Consider the following 14,461-nt stretch of genomic DNA (forward strand, 5'->3'; position numbering starts at 1 on the left):
TGTAATGTCTGCCAATGACTATAGGAGTTGGCAGAAAGAACAAACAGATCTGGGACCAGGCTAGTAAAAATGAGAAAGGTCATTGTTGATCTATCCAGGTATAGTGCAGTGCAGTTTGATGATCTGACCTGGTAGAGATCTGTAGCTCCTGTCAGGCTGATTGCTGTGGGGCTCCTCCAGGCTACAGTCTGGCAGCTGGTTCCTGAAGGGGGCAACAACAACCAGGGGAATGATCTACGTCTGCAGCCGTAACTCATAGATTCCTCTCCAACCATTTAGTTGCTATGATCATACATCACAATGCATTAACCCAATGGTTTGCTCCCTTTTGTCATTTGTTATCATCTTTGTCATCATTCGCCATTGGCAGGAGGAAAATAATCCGTAATTGTGGTTGATAAGACCTTGAATAGACGTCTTTGAACCAATTTTGCTCACTGGGGTGTCAGTGGCATTGTTAGTCAGAGACGTATATGAAGCTAAGAGAAAATACAGTGAAAATGGACGGAAATGTCCATTGAATAATGTTATGGAACCAGGATGCTGAAGAAGGTCATCAATAAAACCATCGCATTGCACTATGAAAACTTTAGTACGGTGCAGGGGGCTGGTCTAGTTGTAGTGCTGTGGCCCCCAGACCACTTCTGCCCCTGGAGGCAGTGGTTCAATCCCCGTCCTGCCACTCAACACTCACTGTTCCCTCTCCTCTATCTCCCTATCTATAATACATACTGTATCTATACTAAAACTTGAAAAAAATGTTAAAGTAGTAGTAGTAGAAGGTTTTATTGGTTTCTCACTGTCATAGACTGAATTGTATACCATATATAAATAATTATTTACATTACATTTAAGTCATTTAGCAGACGCTCTTATCCAGAGCGACTTACAAATTGGTGCATTCACCTTATGACATCCAGTGGAACAACCACTTTACAATAGTGCATCTAAATATTTTAAGGGGGGTGAGAAGGATTACTTTATCCTATCCTAGGTATTCCTTAAAGAGGTGGGGTTTCAGGTGTCTCCGGAAGGTGGTGATTGACTCCGCTGTCCTGGCGTCGTGAGGGAGTTTGTTCCACCATTGGGGAGCCAGAGCAGCGAACAGTTTTGACTGAGCTGAGCGGGAACTGTACTTCCTCAGTGGTAGGGAGGCGAGCAGGCCAGAGGTGGATGAACGCAGTGCCCTTATTTGGGTGTAGGGCCTGATCAGAGCCTGGAGGTACTGAGGTGCCGTTCCCCTCACAGCTCCGTAGGCAAGCACCATGGTCTTGTAGCGGATGCGAGCTTCAACTGGAAGCCAGTGGAGAGAGCTAATTAGATAATAGATCATTACTAAATGGTAAAACCCTAAACACCCTCTTTTTCCCCGTTAAAACAGCCTCAATTCATCGGGGCATGGAGAGATCCTTATTTATTCTCTATGTTTGGTTAGGTCAGAGTGTGACTGTCTCTGATTGGGGATCATATATAAGTTGTCATTTTCCGTTTGGGTTTTGTGGGGTGTTATTTTCTGTTTTGTGTCTGTACCTGACAGAACTGTTCGCTTTTGTTTTTGCGTTGTTCTTTTGTTTGAGTGTTTTTGATAATAAAAATCATGAACACTTTCCACGCTGCGCTTTGGTCCAATCCTTCAAACGAGAGCCATTACACATGGACTCTAAAAGGTGTCGAAAGAGTTCCACAGGGATGCTGGCCATTGTTGACTCCAATGCTTCCCACAGTTGTGTCAAGTTGTCTGAATGTCCTTTGGGTGGTCGACCATTCTTGATACATACGGGAAACTGTTGAGCATGAAAACCCAGCAGCATTGCAGTTCTTGATACAACCTGTGCACCGGGCACCTACTACCATACACTGCTCAAAGGCACGTCAATCTTTTGTGTTGTCCATTCATCCTCTGAATGGCACACATACACAATCCATGTCTCAATTGTCTCAAGGCTTAAAAATACTTCTTTGCCTCCCGGGTGGCGCAGTAGTCTAAGGCTGTGCCACCAGAGATTCTGGGTTCGAGCCCAGGTTCTGCGGCAGCCGGCAGCGACCGGGAGGCCCATGGGGCGGCGCACAATTGGCCCAGCGTTGTCCGGGTTAGAGAGGGTTTGGCCGGCAGGGATATCCTTGTCTCATCGCGCACTGGCGACTGCTGTGGCAGGCCGGGCGCAGTGCATGCTGATCAGGTCGCTAGGTGTACGGCGTTTCCCCTGACACATTGGTGCGGCTGGCTTCCGGGTTGGATGTGCATTGTGTCAAGAAGCAGTGCGGCTTGGTTGTGTTGTGTTTCGGAGGATGCATGGCTCTCGACCTTCGCCTCTCCCGAGTCCGGAAAACAAAAACATATATGGGGATGAGGTGGGCAGTTGGTTGGTTGGATGGGCTATTTACAGATGGGCTGTGTACAGCTGCAGCGATCGGTAAGCTGCTCTGACAGCTGACGCTTAAAGTTAGTGAGGGAGATGACCAGTGAAATATACCTGCTGGAGGGTGTGCTACAGGTGGGTGTTGCTATGGTGACCAGTGAGCTGAGATAAGGCGGAGCTTTACCTGGCAAAGACTTATAGATGACCTGGAGACAGTGGGTTTGGCAATGAATATGTAGCGAGGACAAACGAGAGCATACAGGTTGCAATGGTGGGTAGTATATGGGGCTTTGGTGACAAAACGGATGGCACTGTGATAGACTGTATCCAATTTGCTGAGTAGAGTGTTGGAAGGTATTTTGTCAATTACATCGCCGAAGTCAAGGATCGGTAGGATAGTCAGTTTTACGGGGGTATGTTTGGCAGTATGAATGAAGGAGGCTTTGTTGCGAAATAGGAAGCCGATTCTAGATTTAACTTTGGATTGGAGATGCTTAATGTGAGTCTGGAAGGAGAGTTTACAGTCTAGCCAGACACCTAGGTATTTATAGTTGTCCACATATTCTAAGTCGGAACCGTCCAGATTAGTGATGCTAGTCGGGCGGGCGCGTGTGGGCAGCGATCGGTTGAAGAGCATGCATTTCGTTTCACTAGCATGGAGGCCACGGAAGGAGTGTTGTGTGGCGTTGAAGCTTGTTTGGAGGTTTGTTAACACAGTGTCAAAAGAAGGGCCAGAAGTATACAGAATGGTGTCGTCTGCATAGAGGTGGATCAGAGACTCACCAGCAGTAAGAGCAACATCATTGATATATACAGAGAAAAGAGTCGGCCCGAGAATTGAACCCTGTGGCACCCCCGTAGAGGCTGCCAGAGGTCCGGACAACAGGCCCTCTGATTTGACACACAGAACTCTATCTGAGAAATATCGGAGTGTATGCTGCTGCTCCTCTGTTCTTTATTTTACTCTTATTATCTATCTGATGCCTAGTCACTTTACCCTGCCTTCATGTACAATCGCATTTGCTTATGTAAATGCAATATTTTATTTTTTATACATTTCCAAAAAAAATCTAAAAACCTGTGTTTGCTTTGTCATTAAAATCAAATCACATGTTATTGGTCACATGCGCCGAATCCAACAGGTGTAGACTTTACTGTGAAATGCTTGCTTACAATGCAGGTCAAGAAATAGAGTTAATAAAATATTTACTAAATAAACTAAAGTAAAAAACAAGTAATACACTACATTTACATAACAATAACAAGGCTTTATACAGGGAGTACTGATACCGGGTCAATGTGTGGGGATACAGGTTAGTCGAGGTAACTTGTAAAGTGACTATGCATAGAAAATAAGTCAATGTAAATAGTCCGGGTGGATTAATTGTTCAGCTGTCTTATGGCTTGGAGGTAGAAGCTGTTAAGGAGCCTTTTGGTCCTAGACTTGGCGCTCCGGTACCGCTTGCCATGCGGTATCTATGACTTGGGTGACTGGAGTCTTTGACCATTTTTTGGGCCTTCTTCTGACACTGCCTAGTATTGAGGTCCTGGATGTCAGGATGCTTGGCCCCAGTGATGTATTGGGCCTTTCACACTACCCTCTGTAGTGCCTTACGGTCAGATGCCGAGCAGTTGCCATACCAGGCAGTGATGCAAGTGGTGCAGCTGTAAAACTTTTTGATCTGGGGACCCATGCCAAATCTTTTCAGGCTCCTGGGGGGAAAAGGTGTTGTTGTGCCCTCTTCACAACGGTCTTGGTGTGTTTGGACCATGATTTGTTGGTGATGTGGACACCAAGGAACTTGAAACTCTAGACCTGCTCCACTTCAGTCCCATCAATGTTAATGGGGGCCTGTTCGGCCCTCCTTTTCCTGTAGTCCATGATTAGCTCCTTTGTCTTGCTCACATTGAGAGGTTGTTGTCCAGGCACCACACTGCCAGGTCTCTGACCTCCTCCTTATAGGCCATCTCATCATTGTTGGTGATCAGGCCTACCACTGTCGTGTCATCAGCAAACTTAATGATGGTGTTGTGGGTGAACAGAGAGTACAGGAGGGGACTAAGCATGCACCCCTGAGAGGCCCCAATGTTGAGGATCAGCGTGGCAGATGTGTTGTTGCCTACCCTTACCACCTGGGGGCAGCCCATCAGGAAGTCCAGGATCCAGTTGCAGAGGGAGGTGTTTAGTCCCAGGGTCCTTAGCTTAGTGGTGAGCTTTGTGGGCGCCATGGTGTTGAATGCTGAGTTGTAGTCAATGAACAGCATTCTCACATAGGTGTTCCTTTTGTCCAGGTGTGAAAGGGCAGTGTGGAGTGTGATTGAGATTGCGTCATCTGTGGATCTGTTGGGGAGGTATGTGAATTGGAGTGGGTCTAGGGTGTCTGGGAGGATGCTGTTGATGTGAGCCATGACCAGCCTTTCAAAGCACTTCATGGTTACCGACGTGAGTGCTATGGGGCGGTAATCATTTAGGCAGGTTACCTTCGCTTCTTGGGCACAGGGACTATGGTGGTCTGTTTGAAATATGTAGGTAATACAGATTTGGCCAGGGAGAGGTTGAAAATGTCAGTGAAGACACTTGCCAGTTGGTCCACGCATGCTTTGAGTACACGTCCTGGTAATCCGTCTGGCCCCACGGCTTTGTGAGTGTTGACCTGTTTAAAGGTCTTGCTCACACCGGCTACGGAGAGCGTGTTTACACAGTCGTCCGGGACAGCTGGTGCTCTCGTGCTTTCTTCAGTATTTCTTGCCTCGAAGCGAGCATAAAATGTGGGAGGTCCAGCAATTACCTCGACTACTTCCGTTGGCATAATTTATCATTCAAGCGGAAGTGTGTATAGATTGTGTGTACTGTATATATCAGGGATGATCAACTGGCGGCCCTCTGATCTATTTCCACAACAACCAAAAATATAGAATATAATAGAATACACAAGGTGCAATTTCAAAATATGGTTGTGCATCAACCGTTTTTCTCTTGTTATGTCAGTCAGTGATAGCAGTAGAGGCTGCTGAGGGGAGGACGGCTCATAATAACGGCTGGAATGGAGTAGATGGAATGGTATCAAACATGTTTTTGGGGGGCTTTTCACGTGTTTGATAGCATTCTATTCACCTTCTTAAAGCCATTACACTCCATTTCAGCCATTGTTATGAGCAGTCCTCCCCTCTGCAGCCTCCAATGACTGGTAGTCAGTCAATGTCAGCACTTTTTTTTCAGATTGCTAAATTAGTTAAGCGGCCAGCTGTCTAAACTTTTTATCATGGTCAAATTACCAGCCGGTGGGCACCCATTGATTTTGTTAGTCAGTCTCACTCAGATACTATATTAAAAACTGCAAACATTTCTCTCCACCCTATGACAAAATGTGGAGAATTGCAGCAAATTAGCTGTAAAACGACTAATTTTCCTCTCTGCCCCATGTCAAAATGAGTAGATTTTAAACAAATTTGCTTTAAACTGCACACAATTAACTTGCAATGTGGGAGGGGGAGAGACGCAGACCCACGCGCAACTGCAGTACCTTATAATACGTTCAGATTTTTTTGGGGGGGGGTCCCCACCCCCATCAAAGTTGCCAATCCCTGGTACATATGATGAATGATAAATGGCATGTATCGATGTGTATAGTATGAATATGTGTGTGTAGATGGAGGCATCTATGACTTACTTTCATAGAATGTACACCAGATTACGCTCACTAAAGGGTACTTACCTGCACAGTGTGCTCGTGGGGCCATCTGTAGCTGAGTGGTGATGTACTGGGCTCTCTGGAAGGCATACAGTGATTTGTAAAGGCGTCCATTGCTGCCACATTCAGTCCGGTGGCGCCCCCTGTGGCAGTCCAGCGCATAGCCCCGGGGCAACGTTTTCTGTGACGAGAAACGGCTGGAGACGAGCAGCAACACAGGCAGCACAATGCAATTACTACCTGCTGACCTGTACTCTGATATGACACACTTTGACCCCCAGCGTACTGTATCAGAGAGATAGATGGAAAAAGAGCAGGGTAGGACTCGCACTGAGGTTGTGTGACCAATCAGAACACGGATAAATACATGTTTGTAGTGTGTATGGGTGTGGATAGACATGGTCAGAGAGGGATTTGTTGGTGCTTTGGCTTGTTAATGCTCAGTCTGCTGCTCGTCTGGCACAGGAACAGTGTTTCACGCTGGTTTCGCTAGCTAACTGCTCTGTAAATAAACAGGCCAAACTGAGGGGACAGTTCCAGACCATTCAGGCCCGCCTCACCGCCCTGCCTGTCAACTGTGGGCTCAATCTGCAGCTGTACTGTATTCACCGGCCTGCATGCAGAGGGAAGATGCTGGAACATTTCTGCTCTGTGTCATCTGAATATTGTGCTAATACTGGACCATAAAACACACATGCATGACCTCTAAATTCTCTTATCTGTCTTTAAGTCACTACTTGAATACATGACACACACCATCCTAAAGAAGGACACTTATTGCCATCATGAGAGCAAGTCTCTTGTTGCAGAACAGGATTGCTGTCCGCGGGCTTTCCCTGTATCCTTGCTATAGTATCGGGTGCATTGCAGCTTTTTCCAGCCTAATTCATAGGCATAGTGGTGTCCCTAATCGTTAGCGGAATGCCCGAGGCCTCGACTTCATTTGATAAACTTCTATTGACACACCATGTGTCTTTTTTTACATCAACATTCCGGTGAGGTGGGAGGAGAGACGAGAGCAGAGAGAGAGAGAGAGAGAGGGGTACTTGGAACACAGCCCACAGGCTTCTGCTAAATTGCTAACACATGCTGCCCAGTGCCAGACATCTCACTAAGAGCTAGGTATCATACATGCGCTCACACACGGGTCCCTCTCTTGTTGTTGACCTTCCCTCTCCCAATCCCACTCAGACCTGGACCCGGACAATGGCCTCTTCCCCCCACCCCTCCCCAAGCCCCAGGATTCCTCCAGGCTCTATCTTCAATACCTCTTTGTCTCCTGCTCTCCCTCACACTCTGCCATGGTGTGCATTTCACTGGTGCTCTAGTGCTAAAAGGACTGCCTGTGCTGCTAGGGCATTATTTAATCCATTGATTCCTTGGGGAGAAAAGCATATACATTGAATATGTGTGTGCATGTTGGAGGTCTCTGAGATAGAGGTAGTGTCCTCATTGTGGCTGGGGGACAGGGAAGATAACTTTCTAACTAGGAATTCACTGTGTTCAGTACCACTGAATAGACTAGCAGGCAGGCAGGCAGGCAGAGAGGAGGGGTGTCCCAGTGCAAAGTATAGCTGGTAGCCTTGAGTGGTCTTCTCTGTTCAGGTGCAGTGTTACAATGTGTACAATGTGTTCCCGGCTACAATTAGTGTCCGTGTTTTGGTGTTGAGCAGTGCAGCGTGGACGAACAAGGGGGCACGGTTTTAGGCAACCGGGTGTGAGATTGACCCAATTTTATAAGTGCATATGAAAATCCAGATATATCTGAAGAGGGTCACCGTAGGGTGATGAAATAGGATGTTTTGGCTAAGACTGTGCAACGCTGCTGAAAGACTTGCACGTGTTTTTTCGTCATCTCTGTCATATGTGGAGTAAAAGTAGAGAGAGCAGTGAATCAGTCAGTCACTTGTGAGGAGTTCTTCTCCATTCATCTCTATGGCAGGATGGCTGAACAGACAAACAGGCTGTGTGTGCAATCTGTCATGAGCCTGTAGAATAAAAACAACACTGCACACACACACACACACACACGCCGACATGCTAAACAGGTGCACTTTCACAGCCAAGTCGTGTACAAGTACACCTTCGCTCACACTTCAAAATTGGCATGGTAACCAAACAGAGTGAAACCTACAAACACATGTACTGTATTGACACACTCAAACACATACAGTGCCTTCGGAAAGTATTCATACCCCGTGACCCTATTGTTGTGTTACAGCCTGAATTCAAAATGGATTCAATTGATTTTCCCCCTCATCCATCTACAGACAATACCAGATAATGACAAAGTGCAAACATGTTTTTAGACATTATTGCACATGTATTGAAAATGAAATACAGGAATAACTCATTTACACAAGAATTCACACCCCTGAGTCAATACATGTCAGAATCACCTTCTGCGGTGATTACAGCTGTGAGTCTATCTGGATAAGTCTATAAGGGCTTTGCACACCTGGGTTGTACAATATTTGCACATTACTCTTTTTTAAATGATTCAAGCTTTGTCAAGTTAGTTGTTATCATTGCTATACAGCCATTTTCATGTCTTGCCATAGATTTTCTAGACGATATAAGTCAAAACTGTAACTAGGCCACTCAGGAACATTCAATGTAGTCTTGGTAAGCAACTCCAGTGTATATTTGGCCTTGTGTTATTGTCCTGCTGAAAGGTGAATTTGTCTCCAACTGTCTGTTGGAAAAGAGACTGAAAATCCTAGAGGAAAACTTACTTCAATGTGCTTAACGCTATTCCATTTCCATTTATCCTAAAAACTCCCTAGTTCTTGCCCATGACAAGCATACCCATAACATGATGCTGCCAAATATGAAGTGTGGTATTCAGTGATATGTTAGATGTGCCCCAAACATTACATGTTGTATTCAGGACATTAAGATAATTTCTTTGCCACCTTTTTTGCAGTTTTACTTTAGTGGCTTATTGCAAACAGGATAGATGTTTTGATATATTTTCTATACAGGCTTCATTCTTTTCACTCTGTCATTTAAGCTAGTATTGTGGAGTAACTACAATGTTGTTCATCTGTCCTCAGTTCTATCACAGCCATTAATCTCTGGTGAAAACCCTGATAAACCCAGATAATTGTGTATGTGAGGTACAGAGATGAGGTAGTCATTCAAAAATCCATTATTGCAGAGTGTGTCCATGCAACTTAAGTGACTTGATAAGCAAATGTTTACTCCTGAACTTATTTAGGCCATAAAAGGGTTGAATACTTCGAGGAGACATTTCAGCTTTTCATTTTTTATTACATTGTAAACATGTCTAAAAACATAATTCCACTTTGACATTATGGGGTATTGTGAGTAGGCCAGTTGCAAAAGTCAAGGATTGTGAAAATAACAGCTTAAATATTTGCCTCGAGGCAAAATTCTAGCCTGTGGTCAGGGCTAGTTGGCCAGGGTCTGTGTACTCCATACACTGCCTCCTCTTTAGGGAACATTGGCTTTATAGACTTCTTCAGATTCCACTCCATGGCTTGGAGGTAAATATGGTCCCTACTCACTTATCTTGGATCAGTTTGTCATACTCTAGTACTGACCATAACCATTTTGGAGACAATATTAAATCGTCACTATGACTATGACTCAAGAAAACAGGTATATGCCCTTAATTCGTGGATGTAGCCAACCTGAAAAGGGTTTCTTTCAGCACTGCTTAAGATGGCAACCACTGCTTTCTGTCTATTACAGTCTACTTCACTCAGCTCGAGCACAATGTAATATAAAACGTGAGCGCAAAACTATAAACGCAACAAGATGAGCAGCACGCGACAGGTGAAAGTGAGCACAAGCCTACGTCCCATTGCCACAGCCTAGGCGCGTGGCTCCGCTCGTTGTTGCACCGGCTTCGGTCTTTGTGGCAAAGCGCGGTGCGCAAGTCGCCAGGCAAGCCAGCCTTTGGCAGAGCCGTTAACGCGAAAAGGTTAAAGGACAGCTATTTATATTCTTTACTTTCACTTTCAGCAGGCCATTTAGTTGGTAAGCGGAAGATCTCTTCACATGTAGCACGACAAAACGGGTTGCTCCCAAATTATTACACTTTTCCGCAAAACCGGTGGCAAGTGATGAATAATCAGGAATAGTTATAATTGTAAAAATGTGGTTCTCGATCCTCCTGGATTTGAGTGCAGACAATATGAGCATCTAGATCTCCCCTGTCAGATTCCTACATTGGCTTTATCCCCAAGTAGCCAGCCTCCTTCTGTTCGACAATAACATGTGCGTAATTGCTGCACAACAGGAACAAACCATTCTTTAGGCCAACTTGTTCACAGTGGACTAGTGTATGAAAAGTAGTTATAGCAAACGTCTTTTTACTGACATCTACTAGTGTTTTATAAACGTTAATAGGCCTATTCGCTCAGAACGGTCTACTCCTGGTGGTCTGTCTACTACTAGGCTACGTCTCCCTCACGTGGACATAACCATGAAGACTAAGCAGCCCATAGATGATTAGACCCATTAACTGTCCAGAATCATATATTACTAACAATAACATGTATTATGAAGGATGGATATGTAGAAATATTTAGAAGAGAGAAAATAGAGAAGGGGAAAAAAGACAACCAAGTCATAGTATTTTATAAGGAAACTTTATGTGTGCTTGTGAAATTCACTTTTAGACAGAAGGCCGTTTTGCAGTTTCCAGTACAGCAGATAAGGTTTGATATTAAAGAGCACAAAAATGAAGAAATCACAATTCCAAAGTTCGATGCTTTCCAACCAGGCATGTGAAAGTACAAACTTTTGGCCCAATTCTTATTTTCCTCCAGTCCCTCTTACTCGCTTCCCCCTAAGCTCCTCAACCCCTCTCATTTACAAATATTAAAGAAATAAAACAAAACATCTTGCACTTAATTTAGTCAATTTCTTCAAATCAATTCCTGCCATCTCTCTGAAATCTGTGATATTGGATAGACGATTGCATAGATTGGTAGTCAGTCATTTCCTTTTTATTTAAGACATAATGGAATGTTGATTAAGACTCTGGCCCCCTCCCTTTGCCCTCCTTTACACTGGGTCCCTGCCTGTCCTGCTGCAGAGAGAAGACAGACAAGGAGATGGAGGGATGAAAGAGTGAGAGACAGGGCTGTAGCCACGAACAGGCACATTTTTAGTACTCCCATAGTTTCCAACTCCCTCGGGGAACTCTAAAGTGGTGTCCCTACAGAAACAATTCAACTGAGGATAGCGGTGGGCCTTCACTTTGTCCATGTAAGCTTTACATGACCTGATATTCTTTCATATTGTTCTTCAGTTGAAACTATAATAAATGAATAGATTGGGTGAACAAGAGCATCTTAAATGCCAACATGTTTGTGTCAAGTGTCATGTGATGTTTACATAGAAGCTATAAAGGCCTCACATATTCCTCCTCCAACTAAATTGTCACCATATCTTCAATCCGACAGGATTCCATATTTGACCGTTGAAAAGAAATAACAAAAATAAAACTTGACCCAAATGGAGACTCACAGTAACTCAAACCCATTTACGGTACTCAATGTGTCAAACCCATCTACGGTACTCAATGTGTCAAACCCATCTACGGTACTCAATGTGTCAAACCCATCTACGGTACTCAATGTGTCAAACTGCCATGTGTTGTTTTTCCTTTTAAAAATGCCACTTGTTTTGCCCTACAAGCCTGCGATGAGTATTCTGACTGTGTTGCGTACTGAAAAAATAAGTATGTACAGCACTGAACCCAATTACTCACATTTGCTGGAGAAAAGAAACAAACAAACAAACAGGAAAAGGAAAGAGTTGAGGTTAGAAATCCAAGTTCCAATTATCCAGCAAAATGTGGTACGGGTACATGTCATTATTCTCTGTTCAACCCCCTACCCCCCCTCCCCTTTATATATCTCTGTGTTCTAATACGCAACCCCCCCCCCCCTCCCAGCAAGATAAAATAAACAAACAAAAAAATGTTGTATAAGAATCAGAATATCTTGTACTCCGTCCCCAAGGCAGAGGGTAGGGTGAAGATGGGACTTGCACTACAGAGCAGTGTCCTCATTCCATTCTGACCCAGAAGCGCACCTGTGGTTGCTTGTTTTCACCCCATAACATGATGTGCATTTGATTCTAGTTCTGTGAACAAAGTTGCAGCCAACGAGTTTGAGGTGAAAACCTGCACTCAGGGGCACTGCGGGACCAGAAATGAGAGAGAGCAGTAGAGCTGTCCACCAATCACTTCCCAGGACTCTCCAACTGCAGCCCCTCCCTCTTCTACAGAGCCAATCAATCCATTGGCTGCAGACTCACTCCCCTCTTCTCTCCTCCTACTGCTCTCAGTGACTGCAGGCTATATCTAGAGGGGTGGAGTGCATCTGCTCTGCATTGGGCCTGGCAAGCCTCTATGTACCCCCCTTCCAACCCAAACCTCATCCCTTCCCCATCCCTCCCCCCTGTGGTGTGCTCCTAGAGGTCACTCTCCCCGTAGAGGGCGGTAGAGAAGGACATGTAGTCGAGAGCTCCGGGCTTCGCGTCGGGGCCCGAGTAAGGCGCCATGCGGGCGATGCAGTACTCTGCCTGGTCTGGAGGCAGCTCACGCCTCAGCTCCTCAGCCGTGATGAAGTTCTGACAGAGAGAGAGGGAGATGGGAAGAGCGGGAGGGACGGTGAATAACGGAGTGATAGTTGTGTAATAATTGTTTGTCTACTTCAGCTGTCTCAGGTAGCTGCATCTCTCTCTCACACACACACACACACAAAGCCCAATACCATTCCAACCCCACCTTGTCTGCAGCCAGGATCTTGAAGGAGGCGATGACCTGGTCGGCTGTGTCAGTGTCCGTGGTCTCCCGGGACATGAAGTCTATGAAGGCCTGGAAGGTGACAGCTCCGCTGTTATTGGGGTCCACTATGCCCATGATGCGGGCAAACTCGGCATCGCCCTGGAAACCACCACAGGAAGAACAGTTTAACCCAGACAAAAATAGTAAATCGAGGGCATCATTGGTCAATGACCAACCTCTGAGCAATATTACCAATAATTAAACATACAACTTGTCCATTTGAGTTGACGATAAAGATTGTGTTAATATCTGCTTAGGGGCAGGGTTGTTAAGAGGGATTGTGTTGAGACAGTTACTACACATTAAACTTACCATGTCATAGTAGCTACAACAGTAAGGGTCTTACTCTAAACTCAAGATGGAGGGAGAAAAAGACTGAGAGGAGAGAGAGAGAGAGAGAGAGAGAAGCGGCAGGCAGTACCAAGCTGTTTCCAGTCGCAACGAGCAGAGCGCGGTAATTGTCCATGTCCATCTGCCCTGTGCGCTTCTGTTCCCAGGGGCCGAGAGATGGAGAGGAAGAGATATGGAAGGAAAAGAAGAGCAATAGAGGGAGTGTGAATTTGAAGAGGACAGAAAATTAAGTGAAGAGGAAGACATGAGCAGATCGAAGCATGGGAAGAGGAGGAACACAGGAGGGGAGGTGCGGAGGGGAGTAATGTGAGGGGAGTGAAAAAAGAAAAGAAAAAACAAACATTATAAGAGAGACGAGTCAAATCAAGGTAAAAAAAAAAAAACAGCAGTGTCGGAGCCGAGGCAGAGGCCAGTGGGTGAAATGAGGGTGAATCACAGCACAGGCAAGGAAAGAGCCAGGAAGAGAGCAGTTTAGACGGGTAACTCTCTGCTCCGCTCCCAACCCAGCTTGTATGTGCTCCTTACCGCTTTGTTGTTCTCCACATCGTAGCCCAGGCTGATCAGGCACGCCTTGAACTCCTCAGCCATCAGGGCCCCGCTGTGGTCCTGTGAGGTCACCACCAGCCAATTACAGCACACACCGCAATGATGGACACCAGGTTGGACCAAGCACAGAAGGATGCCAGGTGGGAGTGGTCAGGTGATGGGATCATGGCATGCAAGATGAGGGTGATGGACAGACAGACACAGACAAACGGATGTTAGATGTTACACAATGACAACAGCTTATGGGGAAAGACATCCGTGATCCTAAGACACGATGACAGGCACACCAGTGATCATGAGGGGCCAGTGTCTCCCAAAGGAGAGCGAAGGTAATGTTCTGTAAGTGCTTAGGAACACATCCGCGATACACAAGCACTGTTTAACCGTCTGTCTGTCTGTACACACACACACCTTTATGTAAATGACAAGTCCTGGAAGATCACCATAGTGCTAGTGACAGGACAGCTGTGTTCCAAATGGCACTATTCCCTAGAACCCTGATATTCAACTCTGAAGGCAGTTCCACTGCTTTATAAAAGAAATGACACTGTTCCCCTCTAATCAGGGACTGATTCAGACCTGGGACACCAGGTGTGTGGATTAACTCTCAGGTAGAACAGAAAACCAGCAGTAGTCTGGACCTCAGAGTAACAGCCATATGGGCCCTGGTCAAAGCACTGCGC

The 14,461-nt window shown here is 45.6% G+C and overlaps 1 protein-coding gene across 7 annotated transcripts in view; it reads right to left on the reverse strand.

The window, feature by feature from the left end:
* Positions 1-10,655: 10,655 nt before the first annotated feature.
* The window catches only part of LOC124005271 (alpha-actinin-4), a 48,337-nt gene continuing 44,531 nt past the window's right edge, over positions 10,656-14,461 (reverse strand). For 4 of the 7 annotated variants that reach the window (XM_046314374.1, XM_046314376.1, XM_046314373.1 and 1 more), the window contains 4 exons: positions 13,758-13,838; positions 13,303-13,368; positions 12,822-12,980; positions 10,656-12,664 (listed from right to left, as the gene is read on the reverse strand). In XM_046314374.1, the coding sequence (XP_046170330.1) occupies positions 12,506-12,664; positions 12,822-12,980; positions 13,303-13,368; positions 13,758-13,838 (465 nt within the window). In that variant the 3' untranslated portion in view covers positions 10,656-12,505. The remainder of the gene's footprint in view (positions 12,665-12,821; positions 12,981-13,302; positions 13,369-13,757; positions 13,839-14,461) is intronic. The other 3 variants (XM_046314379.1, XM_046314377.1, XM_046314378.1) reach the window with 1 other exon arrangement.

Source organism: Oncorhynchus gorbuscha, linkage group LG19 (assembly GCF_021184085.1).
Source record: "Oncorhynchus gorbuscha isolate QuinsamMale2020 ecotype Even-year linkage group LG19, OgorEven_v1.0, whole genome shotgun sequence".
Classification (NCBI taxonomy): domain Eukaryota; kingdom Metazoa; phylum Chordata; class Actinopteri; order Salmoniformes; family Salmonidae; genus Oncorhynchus; species Oncorhynchus gorbuscha.